Raw genomic sequence first — 15,051 nt, forward strand, 5'->3', positions numbered from 1 at the left:
ATAAGGCAATAATTTGCATCTTGTTTACTTTACCATATTATCACCTACTTTGAAGGGAAAATGCTGAAGGTCATGGGCCTATAATTATTTATTAAAAAATACTGCAAATGCTTATTTGCAGTGTGTTTTGAACCATTGTTGACTCGGTAGGTGTTTGGCATTGGTGTCAAGAACACTGCATAGTTTTCTCATAAAAATGGTGTTGGGTATATGTGAGTTGTAAGAACTAGATGATGTCACATCATTGCATCATTAGTAACAAAGGGATTATTTTTTTTTAGAAAACATCAAATATTGTGTTGCTTTTGACCACATTTTCTCAATTTTCCAATAAGTGGTTTGAAGCATGTTTTTTTTTCCTGAAAAAACAATATCAAATAAGAGTCATTTTCTTAAGCACCACCTTTTTCTAATATGGCGTCATTTTTTGAAAATGACATCGATGCCAACCAAACACCCATTCGGACAGTCAAATCATTCAACCCAATAACCATCCAAGCAATCTATTCCATTTTACCCCAAACTTGGTCATTGGCAAAAAAAGAAATGTTGGTTGGTTAGCGATCCATTGACCCGGTCAGTTGAACCACCAACTTGTTTAGCGGTTTTGGGCATTTTATTTTAACTTTTTTTTTTATTGTTTAAGTTGGAAGTTGGAACAGATTGTCCATTTGAATTGGAAGGTCAAACCATCAACCCATAAAAAACGTTGGCTAGAACGATTATGGTTCTAGGTTGATTTTTAAAACCTTGCTTATTTGACAATAAAACAAAATTGATGTAAATAGAGTGGTTGTTAGGTTAAAATGATATTTTTATTTTTAAATTTTAATTAAATTATTTAAATGGACATTACAGTCAAAATTGTCATTTTCTATTGTCAATTGATGAAAGGTTTATTAAGTAAATTGATTACAACTATAAGGGTATTTTAATAAAATGCAGAATATAAAATAAATTTTAATAAATTTATGAAATTATAGGGGATGTTTTAGTAAATGACTCGTTAAGAATCGGTGCAACTTTGCAAATGGACAAGATCGTGATCCATCCAAATTCAAATCCAATCCTCTATACATTTTCTTTCAAAATTTCTTTTAATAATTTGTTAATATTTTTTTTTCAAAAATTAAATCAGATTGAATTGTATTCAAATATCCTTAATGGATTTGAATTTGAATTAAACTTTGTAAGATTTAAATAAAAACACCCTAATTCAAATCCGATCTCATCTTTTTATATCCGAAAAGCGAGTGTAGACCATTACATATTGTCGTGCTCTCGTTTGCCTCCCACGGTTGAGTGGTTTGCACTTAATGATTCTTGCGGTTTTGTTGATTATCCATGATTGAATGGGTTGGGTGAGAGCAAATTATGTTAAAAGATAAAAGGGCTTTTAATGTGATACATCCAATGTGATGGGGCATGTCAACCTTGATGTCCGGCTTTCATTTGAAAGAGAGTAGAGGAAGCACTCGACGTTTCACACGTAAGTACTTAGTTGGAGTGCAAATTCATTTGCATTCATGCAAAATAATGATAGTGCAAATGATTTGCTATAAAATTTGATTTATTTTTTGTTTCAAAATTTATCTTTTTCAGTTGAATTAAAAATAAAATAAAATAAGACGTGAAGCAAAATAAAATAAAATAAAAAACAAAATTAAACCAAAATTAAACCAAAATTTGTATTTTTTCATTTGCACTCTCATACATTTATACTAATACAAATAAAATTTCACGGCAAGCAAAGATTTGTTGGGATACACGTGTGAGGGGAATACGTGAACCTGTGCGCGTAAGCTGCCCGGGTTTAGTGTGTCCTGCATACCTGTTGTTTGTCTATATGGATTTGCTTATATTTATTTCCAAACGTGTACTTGGCCGGGAAAACCAAATAAACCAGAGCCCCATATGAAAATTCCAAGCTATATCCACCCACACTCCACACCGCCATGGCTCGAGCTTTCTGGGTGCTATCTCGATCAACAGACACGAGTAATGGCTATATGTCATCTAGCCTCTCTCTCCCCTTCTCCCTTTATAAGATTCGCCCCAAAAAGATTATTCCTACGTTCTCGAGCATTTCCTTCCTCTCCGAAGAACAAGAGTTTCTCTGCTACAACAATGGCGTCTGCTATGCAGAAGGTAATTAATTCATCAGTTCCATCTACGTCCTATATTTTTCTGTTCTAAGATTCATTTTGTTGATAGAATCTATGGAATACTTATTGCTCCGTCGTCTAGGTCTTGATTCCGATCGCAAATGGTACCGAGCCAATGGAGGCAGTCATCACGATCGATGTCCTGCGAAGAGCAGGTGCTGATGTCACCGTTGCGTCTGTCGAAAAGCAGCACCAAGTTGATGCCTGTCATGGAGTGAAACTTGTTGCTGATACTCTAATTACTGATTGTGTTGATAGCGTCTTTGACCTCATTTCTCTACCTGTAATGCTCTGGCCTTCTGTTTATCTATATCTTTCTCTCCCTGCTCTTTGTTTAATTGGTTTCGTGGATTAGGGTTTCGTGTTAAGTATCGTTTTATGGTTTAGGGGGGAATGCCAGGCGCGGCCACTCTTCGAGACTGTGCAATTCTAGAAAGCATGGTGAAAAAGCAGGCAGCTGATGGACGGCTTTACGCAGCTATCTGTGCAGCGCCTGCTGTTGCGCTCGCTTCATGGGGTGTGCTCAAGGGGTTGAAGGTAAGAACAAGTTTCAATGGCGTCTTAGTCGTCGTCGTCGTCGTCGTCATAATCGGCACAATTGATTGGTAACCAGGACTTTCAACTTTTAACAGGCGACCTGCTACCCTTCGTTCATGGAGAAATTATCATCTGCTGCTACAGCGGTTGAATCTAGAGTCCAGAAGGACGGCCACGCTGTGACAAGTCGTGGCCCTGGTACGGCTATGGAGTTTTCGGTAACCCTGGTTGAGCATTTATACGGGAAAGACAAAGCAGATGAAGTTGCTGGACCGATGGTATGATGGCTTTATCTTATTTGACAATTCATTCTTAGATAAAATGATAAAGTAAGGTAGTATTGTTTTATTAATTTTCAACCACAGTTTGGACAATCAATCAACCCAAGTTTGTTATAGTATACTATAGATACTACAAACCTCTTAGCATCAGTTTTTAGTAGATTAGAAACTTGTTTCATGGGTTGCTCTATAAATGTTTACGCTAAACGATGTAGCACTGTTTTTTTTTGGTGGGGATACATCTTGTTTTTTAAAGAACGGGTTAAATTTTGCATGCCCAGCTAAATTGTGAAATAGGTTCAGTTTCTTTGTTCAGCATGGATGCCATTTTTCTGTTCCAATAGGGTTTTCGGAAAAAAGGATATTCGATTTCTGTCCTGGGGAAAGAGTTTGAGAGGACTCAGTGAAGTGGTGTTGTATTTCTTTCTTTGTGCACTGGTGGCAGCCTTATGATGAATTTTCTGTTCATGTGTCAAGGGTTATGTGGTGACAGTGGAGACTTGGGACTATAACAACTTCCCATGGAAAATCCTAAAGCTATGTGTAACGGGAATGTTTTTGCTTGCACTTTGGTGAACCTTATACCTTAGTTTGTGAAATGGCTTATATTTTGGATGTGGGTATGTGATGGTAGAACCAAAGGGCAGCTTCTGCTGGAATAAAGGTTATACTATCTTTTAATCTTGTATTATTAGGTGCCTATCAAAGACATCTCTAGCGTATAGGTTAAGGGATTTTGCTTGAACACTGGAGTGAGAGTTTTAGGTGTGCCATTCAATGAATTTTTTGTTTAACTATGCAGTTTTCCCCTATTTTGTTTCCTTATTTTCTTCTTGATTGTTACTGTTGTACATCATTGTTTTATCATTAACCATCCTTCAATTAATTGTGTCTTTCAGAAATATGATATACCAACCAAACCTTTGTCTTCTTTTGCTATCTAAACTTGTAAAGCTGATACAAACTAGGCTGTGCATTTCAAAACTTTTTATGTATCTGACACAGATATAAATATGGTAAACAGGAACATGACTCTCCATTTCCTAAGATTCAGGTCATGGATATGGATGCTGCCATATGGGTATTCCATTTAAGGGTTTATTTTTGCTGATGTGACAATTACTTTTGTTTCAAAACACAAAAATCTTACATATAGGTGAGAACACCCCCTAAAATGCCTATAAAATGTCTTTGTATCTAGTTTTTGAAGCCATCTGTCATTTATCAAAAGTTGCATCTTGACAAAGCTACATAACATATTGATACTTATGGTTTTGTTTTGGATGTATCACTTTTGCTTTTTAAAAGTGTTAATGCTATAGACTGTAGAAGTGTCAACGCATTATCACTGTTGTATTGTGTTGGGAACCAAGGCCCATGTCTCTACTTACTCGCACTTACCTAAGGAAGAACGCACGCAAGTAGTTTCAGCACCCAACTGCAACAAGCAACATGTCAGCTGGTCCCTCTGCATGAATTCGTTAAATCTCAGAGTTTGTTGAGATATTTTGTAACCAAAACCATTATAATTATGGGTTGGCCGAATGAATGAAACATTGCAAATTGAAACCACTCCTCTCTCTCTCTCTCTCTCTCCCCCTCTCTTTCTCTCTTTCTCTTTTCTCTTCATTTCTACGTAGGAGGAAGGGTCTCCCGTGAAGAAACTCCTGAGGTGAGGTGCAACTCATCAATTGGTATCAGAGCGTGGTCGGCTAACTTGAACGAGCGAAGATGACCAACACCCGACCGATGACTCTAGACGAGAGGGTGGACAGGATTGAAGTCGATCTCCACCAGGTGGTCATGGGGCTTAAGGGGATCAAGGAAGCCATGTTAGTAATCGCATCTCAGAAGGAGAAAGCTTCTCCTGCCGCCGGTCGAGAAAGTGACAATGAAGAATCCAGTTGGGGCAGTAGCAGGAGGGGAAATTATGTTCTAGGAAGAATCACCAAACTAGACTTTCCAACGTTGTACGGGGGAGATCCGATTCCTTGGATCTTCAAGGCCGAGAAGTATTTTGAATATCATGATGTATAGGGACTCCAACGCGTGACCATCACTTCTTTTCATTTGGAAGGGGAGGCGATTTTGTTGTTTCAGTGGTTCTGGCGCTCCCGTCCCCAAATCTCATGGCAAGAATTCATGGAGGCGTTATGCATACGATTTTGTCCTACTGGGCACGACAACTATGATGAGATTCTATCTAGGGGAAAACAGATGGGAATGGTACGAGACTACCAAGTTGAGTTTGAACGGCTAGCCACTAGAGCGAGTATATGGGTGGTCGGAGAAGGCGTTGGTCAGTTGCTTTGTCGGAGGATTGAGAGACGACATCAAGGTAGAGGTGAAGGCTCTTCAACCCACTTCTCTGTCTGCGCCTGCAGGTCTGGCAAGGTTGCAAGAGGAGCGACTCGACCGACTAAGGAAGGTGACGGCTCGACCATCCGAGCCCTTATTAAAAACTCCATCCTGCCAAGATGGGCTTCTCCTTAGGCCCATGACAGAACCCAACCAAACTGTTGGGGAGCCCAATTGGCCCGCCCAAGGACCCACACTGCCAACTAAGAGCCCAGTCCCCTTCAAATGCCTCTACTTGGCTGAAATGCATGCCCGGCGTGAGAAGGGCTTGTGCTACAATTGTGATGAGAAATTTGGGCCTGGTCACCGATGCAAAACCCAGAGGATGTTCTTGCTGGAATGGGAGGAGACTGGAGGGGAAGATGAGGAAGAACTAGCTGAGGAGGAAAGGGAACCGGATAGTACTCAATATGACAACCCCGAGATGTCTTTGCAAGCTTTGACAGGGCTGGCATCCCCCAAATCTATGAGGATTGAAGGGAAGCTTAGAGGTCGCTGGGTATCCATACTCATAGATAGTGGAAGCACATTGAATTTTGTCAAACAAGTATTGGCTTGCCAACTAGGCATGACAGTTCTCTTGCTGTTAGAGTGGTGGATGGTAACCACATTGAATGTGAAAGTATTTGTAAAAACAAAAAGCTGGTAATCCAAGAGCACACTTTCATCGTGGACTTGCGTCCATTGTAAAAACGAAAAGATGTAGTGTTGGGTGTACAATGGCTGAGCCAACTGGGTTCGATCCTTTGTGATTGGGGACATATGACCATGGACTTCTATTGCGGTGGGCTCCACTGCCATCTGCAAGGTCAGGAGATACCCAGCCCACTAGTGGAAGGTCTACACTCCATGATAAAAGGGGGGTTTGGAAAAGAACACCTGCTATTGATGCAGATGGTTCTAGTGCCTATTGGGCCTTTACTAAGGCTAGAAAATGAGGTCCAACCATCTTAGAAGGACCAAGATGACATACAAAGGGTGATGGGCCAATTTCCAGAAGTCTTTAGGGACCCAGACCAGCTTTCTCCAAATCGGTTCCAAGACCACTGCATGCCCCTAATTCCAGGGGCAGCCCCTACTAATGTGTGGCCCTACAGATACTCGCACTTCTAAAAGATTGAGATTGAGAGGCTCGTGAAGGAGCTCCTGCACAAGGGATGGATACAACCTAGTACAAGCCCATTCTCGTCCCCAGTGCTCCTTGTAAAAAAGAAAGATGGGTCCTGGCGTTTTTATGTAGATTACCAGGCCTTGAACCATATCACAGTCAAGGATAAGTTCTCGATCCCGGTTGTGGATGAGTTGGGGCAAGCCAAGTATTTTTCCAAAATGGACCTCCGATCCGGCTATCACTAAGTCCCGGTCCACCTTGAAGATGTATACAAGACAACCTTCAGAACCCATGATGGACACTATGAGTTCCTAGTGATGCTGTTTGGGCTGTCCAACGCCCCCTTCTACCTTTCAGGCCATCATGAATGATGCCTTTAGGCCCTACCTCTGGCATTTTATTTTGGTCTTCTTTGATGACATTCGGGTATACAACAAGGATTGGGATTCATACCTCCAACACTTGGAATAGACATTGAGCTTGCTGAAACAACATCAACTGTTTGCCAAGCTTTCAAAGTGTGTTTTTAGGCAGACTGAAGCCCATTATTTGGGCCATGTGGTTGTAGCTGGACGGATCATGGCTGACCCAGAAAAAATAAATTGTATACAAGACTGGCCTACGCCCAAAACAGTCAAAGCCCTAAGCGGGTTTTTTGGCCTTACTGACTACTATTGGAGGTTCATATGCAACTATGGGTCACTAGCAGCCCCACTAACCGGGCTTCTCAAAAAAGACTGCTTCATTTGGACAGAGCAGGCCTAGAAAGCTTTTGATTCCCTCAAGCAGGCCATGACCAGCCCACCTGTTCTAACCTTACCAAATTTCGAAGAGACCTTCGTGGTTGAATGTGAATCATAAGGTGTGGGAGTTGGAGCGATGCTCATGCAAAATGGAAGGCCCATATCTTATTTCAGCAAGGTCCTCTCCACTAGAGCCTAGAACCAGTCAACATATATAAAGGAGCTTATGGCAATAGTGCTGGCAATCCATAAATGGCGACCATACTTGTTGTGTCGAAGGTTCATAATCCAAACGGATCAGAGAGGCTTGAAGTATATACTGGACCAAAAAACTCCTACCCCAGATCAACAAAAATGGATAATGAAGTTAATTGGCTTTGATTTCTTAATCGAATACAAGCCTGGAGTCACCAACAGAGCTGCAGATGTATTGTCTCGGAAGGCTGAGTTGTCGCTGTTAGTACACTCTAAGCCCCATTACCCTCTATTTGAAGCTTTACGAGAGGAGGCCGAAAATGACCCCAACCTTGAAAAGGTGTGGCAAAGCTATTTGCAAGACCCCACCTCTACACCGGGGTACACCATGAAGGGACCGAACTTGTTTTTTAAAGGGAGATTTGTTCTCTCTCCTACTTCAGCGCATTAGAAGACCTTGCTAGAACTCTATCATGATTCGGTATTGGGTGAACATTCAGGTGTTTTTTGGACCTATAAGAGGTTATCTTCACATTTTTTTGGCCCAACATGAAGAAGGCAGTCGAGCAGCACGTGGCACAGTGTACAGTGTGCCAACAACAAAAGTACTCGGCCCAATCCTTTCCTGGGCTCTTGCAACCCCTCCCAATTCCATCACAGATTTGGGAAGTATATCCCTGGACTTCATCATTGGTTTTCCATCCTCTGGGGGCAAGACGGTGATTTTGGTGGTGGTCGACAGGCTCTCCAAGTATGGGCACTTCATTGCCCTATCCCATCCCTACACTGTAGCTTCAGTAGCTGAAACCTTCATCAAAGAGGTGACACGACTCCATGGTACCCCCAAATCAATCGTCTCAGATCGGGATCCGGCCTTCCTTAGTCAGTTTTGGAAGGAATATTTCCGTTTACAGGGGGCAATTCTTCATCGATCTACTAGCTATCATCCACAGTCCGACGGACAGATTGAAGTGCTGAATAGATGCTTGGAAACTTACCAACATTGTTTTGTGGGTTTCAAGCCCAAACATTGGACGAAGTAGCTCCCATGGGCCGAATACTGGTACAACACTACATTCCAGGCGGTAGCGGGCATGACACCATTCAAAGCCGTGTATGGAAGGGAACCACCACACATCCTTCCATATGAAATGGGTTCAACTGTAGTAGCAGAAGTTGAAGCCCAGTTGCTGGCACGAGATGAGGTACTCAGCCTCCTGAAGGAGAATTACACAAGGCCCAACAACTCATGAAGAAGCAGTATGACAAAAAAACATCGGATCGTCGACTTTCAGGTAGGGGACTACGTCTACCTCAAGCTACAGCCCTATCGACAGTCCTCAGTAGCAAAAAGGGCCTAGCATAAGCTCTCTCCTCGCTACTTTGGGCCGTTCAAGATAATTGAGAAGGTAGGCAATGTTGCCTACCGACTGGACCTACCCAAGACAGCTTGTCTCCACCCAGTTTTTCACATCTCCTTGCTTAAGAAGTCCGTGGGGGATCCAACCAAAGTTAGCAGCAGCCTCCCAACATTTACAGAGGAAGGAGACATTACCCTCACACCTGGATTGGACTTCCCCTCCATGACTCCACGTGGGAACTGTATTGGCAGCTAAAAAATCAATTCCCAGATTTGGACCTTGAGGACAAGGCCCATCTTGAGGGAGGGAGAACTGTTGAGAACCAAGGCCCAGACCCAACCCAGAAGCCCAGGCCTCCAGTTACTCGCACTTACCTGAGGAAGGACGCATGCAAGCAGTTTCAGCACCCAACTGCAACAAGCAACATGTCAGCTGGTCCCTCTGCATGACATCGTTAGAGCTCAGAGTTTGTTGAGATATTTTGTAACCAAAACCATTATAAATATGGGTTGGCCGAGTGAATGAAACATGCAAATTGAATCCACTCTCTCTCTCTCTCTCTCTCTCTCTCTATCTCTCCCTCTCTTTCTTTCTTTCTCTTTTCTCTTCATTTCCGCGTAGGAGGAAGGGTCTCCCTCGAAGAGATTCTTGAGGTGAGCAGCCACTCATCATATTGGGTACATACCGTGTCTGATATTGGAATGCTAGGCATGTAGAAATATCAAGGGAGCAGTGATTGTATAGCCAGGAACCCTAATTAGATTTATTTGCTAATTATAGTCAAGAATCCTGTTGAGTAATGCCAATCTTATGTTTCTATAATCGTGGCTGGGGGAGAGATGTAGTTTTGTTATATACAGTCTTTCTATGTCAAGGCCTTCTGTTTATTTTGTATTTGACTACCATTCACCTTAATCATATAGTAATAGTTTGGGTAGTCCTTGGATATGAAATTTCTGAGGCATTGGGTAAAATAAAATATTTACTTTCAATAAAGATCAAAGAATATAGGAGTATTGCTTACTTTGAAGGTGTCTTGTCCATGGTGCTGCTTACCAAAGAAAAATACATATTACAAATCAAGGGCATGGAATCATGTAAATCTGAAATGGTGATAGATGTAGGCAATGCTTGGTCAGACTGTGCCTGGGGTTTTATTTTCTCTTTCAAAGAAAAAAAGAAAAAGAAAAAAAGAAAGATCTTCTATGCTTTTATGTTTTAATGACACAGCCCAGTAGAAGCTGAATCCCAAAAAGACCAAAAAACAGGAAGCTTCAATTGAAGTTTCTTTTTGGCTTTGACCTTTGAGCTTCCATTCTAAAACCTGAAAATCATTCATGATGAGTTTGAGTGAGTATTTTACAGAGTGCAAATCCTTGGGAGATTCTAATATTACCTTTTGGGAGATGAAAGTTGTATTTCATTGTTTACAGTGGTCACCATTAAATATATTTGTATGTCCAACTGGGGAATCAAGAAATGGGAAAATTTTATAGGGTTAGTATTGTCATCTATTACAAATACGTACACAAGTGAAGCCAATTCTTGTCTTGGGTTCTGGTTCACTTCAGACTTGATTCAACAGTAAGAGCCAAGGCTTGGCTTGTTGGTGGCCTTATGTGTCAAACTGTCAATGGCATACTTCTTGAGCTGGAGGAAGGATGGATAAAGAGATTATCTTGTAATAGTGGTTATGCTTAAATTATGTCTTTTTGCTTAGACCATGATTTTAGCAGATGCATAATTACAAAAACAGATATGATAATCTTAACACTTGAAGATGATGTTCCTTAATGCCAATTCCAAAATGCATTCAGAATACGATGTTCGGAATCATGTATTTCATTGCTTTATTTATCATTATTTAATACTTATTTAGATACATTTGCCCAGCTTTATGTTTTTTTTTTCTTTTTTTTTTCTGTCTTCAATCATTGTGCCACATCATTTTCTATGTATTTTTTCTTTTATATTTTGCATGTGTATAATTTTTAATTTTCTGTTTAGGTGATGCGTTCTAATCATGGAGAAGAATATACTCTGAGAGAGGTGAACTTCTTGGAGTGGAAATTCAACGAAACTCCTCAGGTTAGTTGTCTGATTTTGTGCATTTATTCTTGTTTCCTTTTTCGTTTTGTCTGTTCTCATTATTTTCATCTTTGTTGTCCTCGTCTATTGTATATTTGCCTTTCTTGAGGGCATCTTTGTTGTCCTTTGGTTTTAGTCTGAAAACATTCAACATTCATGTATAATTATATGATGCATCATATATTATATTATGTGTATACATTATATGATTACATCGTAGACATCATATTTGACCTTACAATCGTTTTATGAATTATTGAAACTAGCAAAGAATTAAATTGAAAATTAGTTTTATGGATCATTGCACTAGAAATATTGATAAAAAACTGCATTAGAAATAAGAGGTTTTAAAATAAGTAGGACTAAAACAGAATATATGCAATATAAATCTAATAATAATAGGAGTGTAAATCATGGTACGCTTAGGAGTGGAGGCCAAGAGATAACTCAATGTGACCTCTTTCGTTACCTTGGTTCAATAATTCATAACAAAGGAGAGATTGAAGAGGATGTTGCCCATAGAATTAGATCGGGATGGGTAAAATAGAGGGTTGCATCTAGGGTTTTATGTGATAAGAAATGCCACTTCAGCTAAAAGAAAAGTTCTATAACATAATTGTAAGCTCAGCTATGCTGTATGGAGCAGAGTGTTGGGCAGTTAAGAAACAACAGGTTCAAAAAATCACTGTGGCAGAAATGCAAATACTTAGATGGATGAGTGGTAAAACTAGAAAAGATAGGATCTTATCAAAAAAAAGAAAAACTATAAGACAGGATTAGAAATAATGTCATACAAAGTAACTTAGGAGTAGCTCCCATAGGTGATAAAATGAAAGAAAGTAGATTTAAAATTCTGTATTGTATGTGCAATACCTTTCTATGGACTAAGTTTGTATTATTTTTTTATTCCCCTGTAAAATTTTCTGAGCAGTGTGGCAGTCTCTTTAGTGAAATATCTCTGTTGCTTTGACAGAGATGATTTAAGTGTTGCAGTCTAATTTTTTTATTCCCCTTTGACAGCCACCTGTTAGGAAAAGTGGTCTATTACAAGTTGAAGGGGCTAGAAAAGCTAGGGGCAGGTTGAAAGAGACTTGGATGAAAGTAACAAGAAATGATAAGTGCCCATAATTTAATGATGGATATGGCACTGAACAGAATAGAATGGCGAAACAGGATTAATGTAGCCAACCCATATAGTTGGGACAAGGCTTAGATGATGATGTTTTATTTTTGTTCCATTTCTTGTTTTTTGTCCATTATCATATAATCGTGGATATGAGATGTTTTTGGACTAGAAATAGAAGCATATGGCAGTTACTAGCAGAAATGGGGATGAATTTGGATCCTCTATGGCCAACTCTGATTTTTTTGGTACATTAGAAAATCTAACTCAGAGCAGATTTCTGCTGTTACCTCTCCACAATCTATTTATCCGATTGATTATTCTCTTTTTCTTCACTCCTTGGTATTTATGCTGTTACGTTTACAGCAAGTTCCTTAAACCCATGGTTTCCAGTGTGTTATCTTGCTTTTTCTATGGACATATTTAACACTGTAGGGGAAAATGAATGCCTGACTGCATCATATGTATGTGGGATGTGTCTTAAGTGTAAGCCTATCCAGAGAATCTTTTCTTGTTCTAATTGAGAAAACCCGTTCTTGTCTATAGTAATATCAGTATCAGGAAACAGGAACAGTGCATTTCTCATGTAAACAATTGAATAAATATGTTATTAAGTTCTGTCCATGAAAATTTAGATACTTCTATACTATTCCTGAGAATAGCTGTTTATGATCTTTGGAGCCTGGAGGCAGTTGGATAGGCTATAGACAACGATTGTCTGCAGTGTTGTTCAAACTTCTGTATGGTGTTTTTTCCCCTCTCCTCCCACATTATATCATTGATTTGATGAGTAGTTGAATTGCCTTTCTGCAGATTCTTGTTCCAATTGCTAATGGCACAGAGGAGATGGAAGCTGTCATGATCATTGATATTTTACGGAGAGCAAAAGCAAATGTTGTGGTTGCCTCTGTCGAAGATAAATTAGAAATTGTGGCCTCACGAAAAGTGAAACTTGTAGCAGATATGCTCCTTGATGAGGCTGTTAAGCTGTCATATGATCTTATTGTTTTACCGGTAGGTCGGGTTTTTGCCATAAAGGCCTGAACAGAATTTTATTACTATCAGACTGTCTAGAGTTGGCGCCTCACCCTCATGGAGGCCAGAGCCGCATTGCCATACCCCCCGCCCCAAAGTAAAAGGCTACCAGACCCATCTTGAAGTATCAGGTATGCGCATGATTTATTCTAATATTCTGAGTGTTTGCAGGGTGGACTTCCTGGTGCACAAGCATTCTCGAACTCAGAGAAGCTTGTAAATTTGCTAAAGACACAGAAGGAAGCAAATAGACCTTATGGAGCTATTTGTGCATCCCCAGCTATCGTCTTCGAGCCACATGGCTTACTGAAGGTATGGTTACCATGTTTTCACCAAGCTGTCTTCTGTGTGGCTTCCTGTTTATGTGAACATTTTCTAGTTGTGACTTGTTTATGCTCTTCTTAATAAAAAAGGGTAAGAAGGCCACAGCATACCCAGCAATGTGCAACAAGCTTTCTGATCCAAGCGAGGCTGAGAACAGGGTAGTGGTCGATGGCAACCTCATTACCAGCAGAGGCCCAGGGACTTCCATAGAGTTCTCACTGGCAATTGTGGAAAAGCTATTTGGACGCCAGAAAGCATTGGAGATTGCCAAGACTATGGTTTTCACCAAACCATAGAGCTCCTTTTTGGTGGTCTAGATTATATATATAGAACGGGAATAGCTTTAGTGCTGAGTGCATATTCTAGTACGAAAGTTGGTATTGTATAGGACTTCAAGATACCCTGACTTGCATAGTTTGACACAGAGCAAATGGACAGTTCCCATGGATAAGATGTCTGGCTCATCCGGCGCTCTGGTGTGGCAATAAGTTCCTGTGCTTGCTTGCAGCATTAGTTGCAATTCTAGTCAAAGAAAGGACTACCTTTGTGACGACTATTAGTATTAGTATGACTTTATTGTTAATGATGGAAATGAAAATTTTATATGAATGTCATTGTGTTCCTTTAATTTCACTTCACAAATCCAATGCTTTGTAGCTATAGGGGTGCTCCATCAAAAACCGAACAAATTGAACCGAACCAAGGGGGTCGTCATCCCTCTGTTGAGCTTTGAATATATAAAGTCCACAGGATCAGTGTTTATATGTAAGTTGTCAATAAAATTGAATGATTGCTGTTTAATGCAATCTATGCTATCTTATATTCTCTTTTCTTTTGTTTTATGGGGGAGTTAATTTCATATTCTAATTTGGCAATTCCATCGTGTTTTGTACATTAAATATTTTCATCCAAATTCTTTTTTTATCACTTCCCCCATTTTCTTTATAAGCATCCCAATTTCATCAGTTTGTGGTGCTCCAAATAAATGATGGGTTCATCAATCTTTAATTTTCGTATTAAATGACTTTTCTTCTATATAGCATTTATATATTTCATTTTTAGTGTTTTTTTTCCCAAAAGCAACTTCCTGGGTTTAAATTGCTTAATGCAAGTAGTGATCTTACTAAATGCCTATTGATCGAATAGCAAATCAAGAGCATTTAAGGTTTGAAGTGATTTTTCTCTCGAAAATCATGATTTTTTGTCAAATTCATTGCATGTTTTCTAATGTTGGTGTTTGAGTTTTTATTTTTCTTCATTGAACAAATTTAAGCTGTTAGGTTGAAGGGTTCCTTGAGATGGTGTTAGGACCTGTTTGCTTAAGTGGTCTAATGCTTGATTTTCATCGCCTATATTATAGTTAATTAAAATTTAATACAAAGTATGGCTGGTCTTGTGCTTAGTGCTTGTCTACATTTCATTTCAAGCCCAATGGGCTTTTGTGTAAGAGGGCATGTTAGGTAATAGAAAACCTATTCAGGGACCTCACCCAACAATTTAATATTTTAGATTCAATGGTTCCTTGAGACAATGTAAATCGGCTCCTCTTTAAATAAAGATTTTATTATAAAAAAACAAGGAATTTACTAGAGTTCAACTCATTATCATCACAAGATGCCAACTGGCTGGTTGGTAAGGCCTCTTGCTAGTTGTAGCAAAGACTTGACATCGAATCCCGTTGATACCTAGGTTGGGGGTTTATGGGTTTGGGGATGGCCCCGTTGTAGCCA

General features: G+C 39.8%; 1 protein-coding gene across 1 annotated transcript; it reads left to right on the plus strand.

The window, feature by feature from the left end:
- The first annotated feature begins 1,861 nt into the window (after positions 1-1,861).
- On the plus strand, positions 1,862-13,930 carry LOC148877540 (protein DJ-1 homolog A-like). The gene is made up of 8 exons (XM_088942132.1): positions 1,862-2,148; positions 2,248-2,448; positions 2,553-2,702; positions 2,798-2,980; positions 10,759-10,839; positions 12,776-12,976; positions 13,169-13,309; positions 13,411-13,930. The coding sequence occupies exons 1-8, from the start codon at positions 1,915-1,917 to the stop codon at positions 13,615-13,617; spliced, it is 1,398 nt and encodes a 465-aa protein (XP_088798258.1). The 5' UTR covers positions 1,862-1,914; the 3' UTR covers positions 13,618-13,930.
- Positions 13,931-15,051: the final 1,121 nt, after the last annotated feature.

Source organism: Nelumbo lutea, chromosome 1, assembly GCF_056320005.1.
Source record: "Nelumbo lutea isolate HS-2025 chromosome 1, American lotus-T2T, whole genome shotgun sequence".
In the NCBI taxonomy this organism is placed as follows: domain Eukaryota; kingdom Viridiplantae; phylum Streptophyta; class Magnoliopsida; order Proteales; family Nelumbonaceae; genus Nelumbo; species Nelumbo lutea.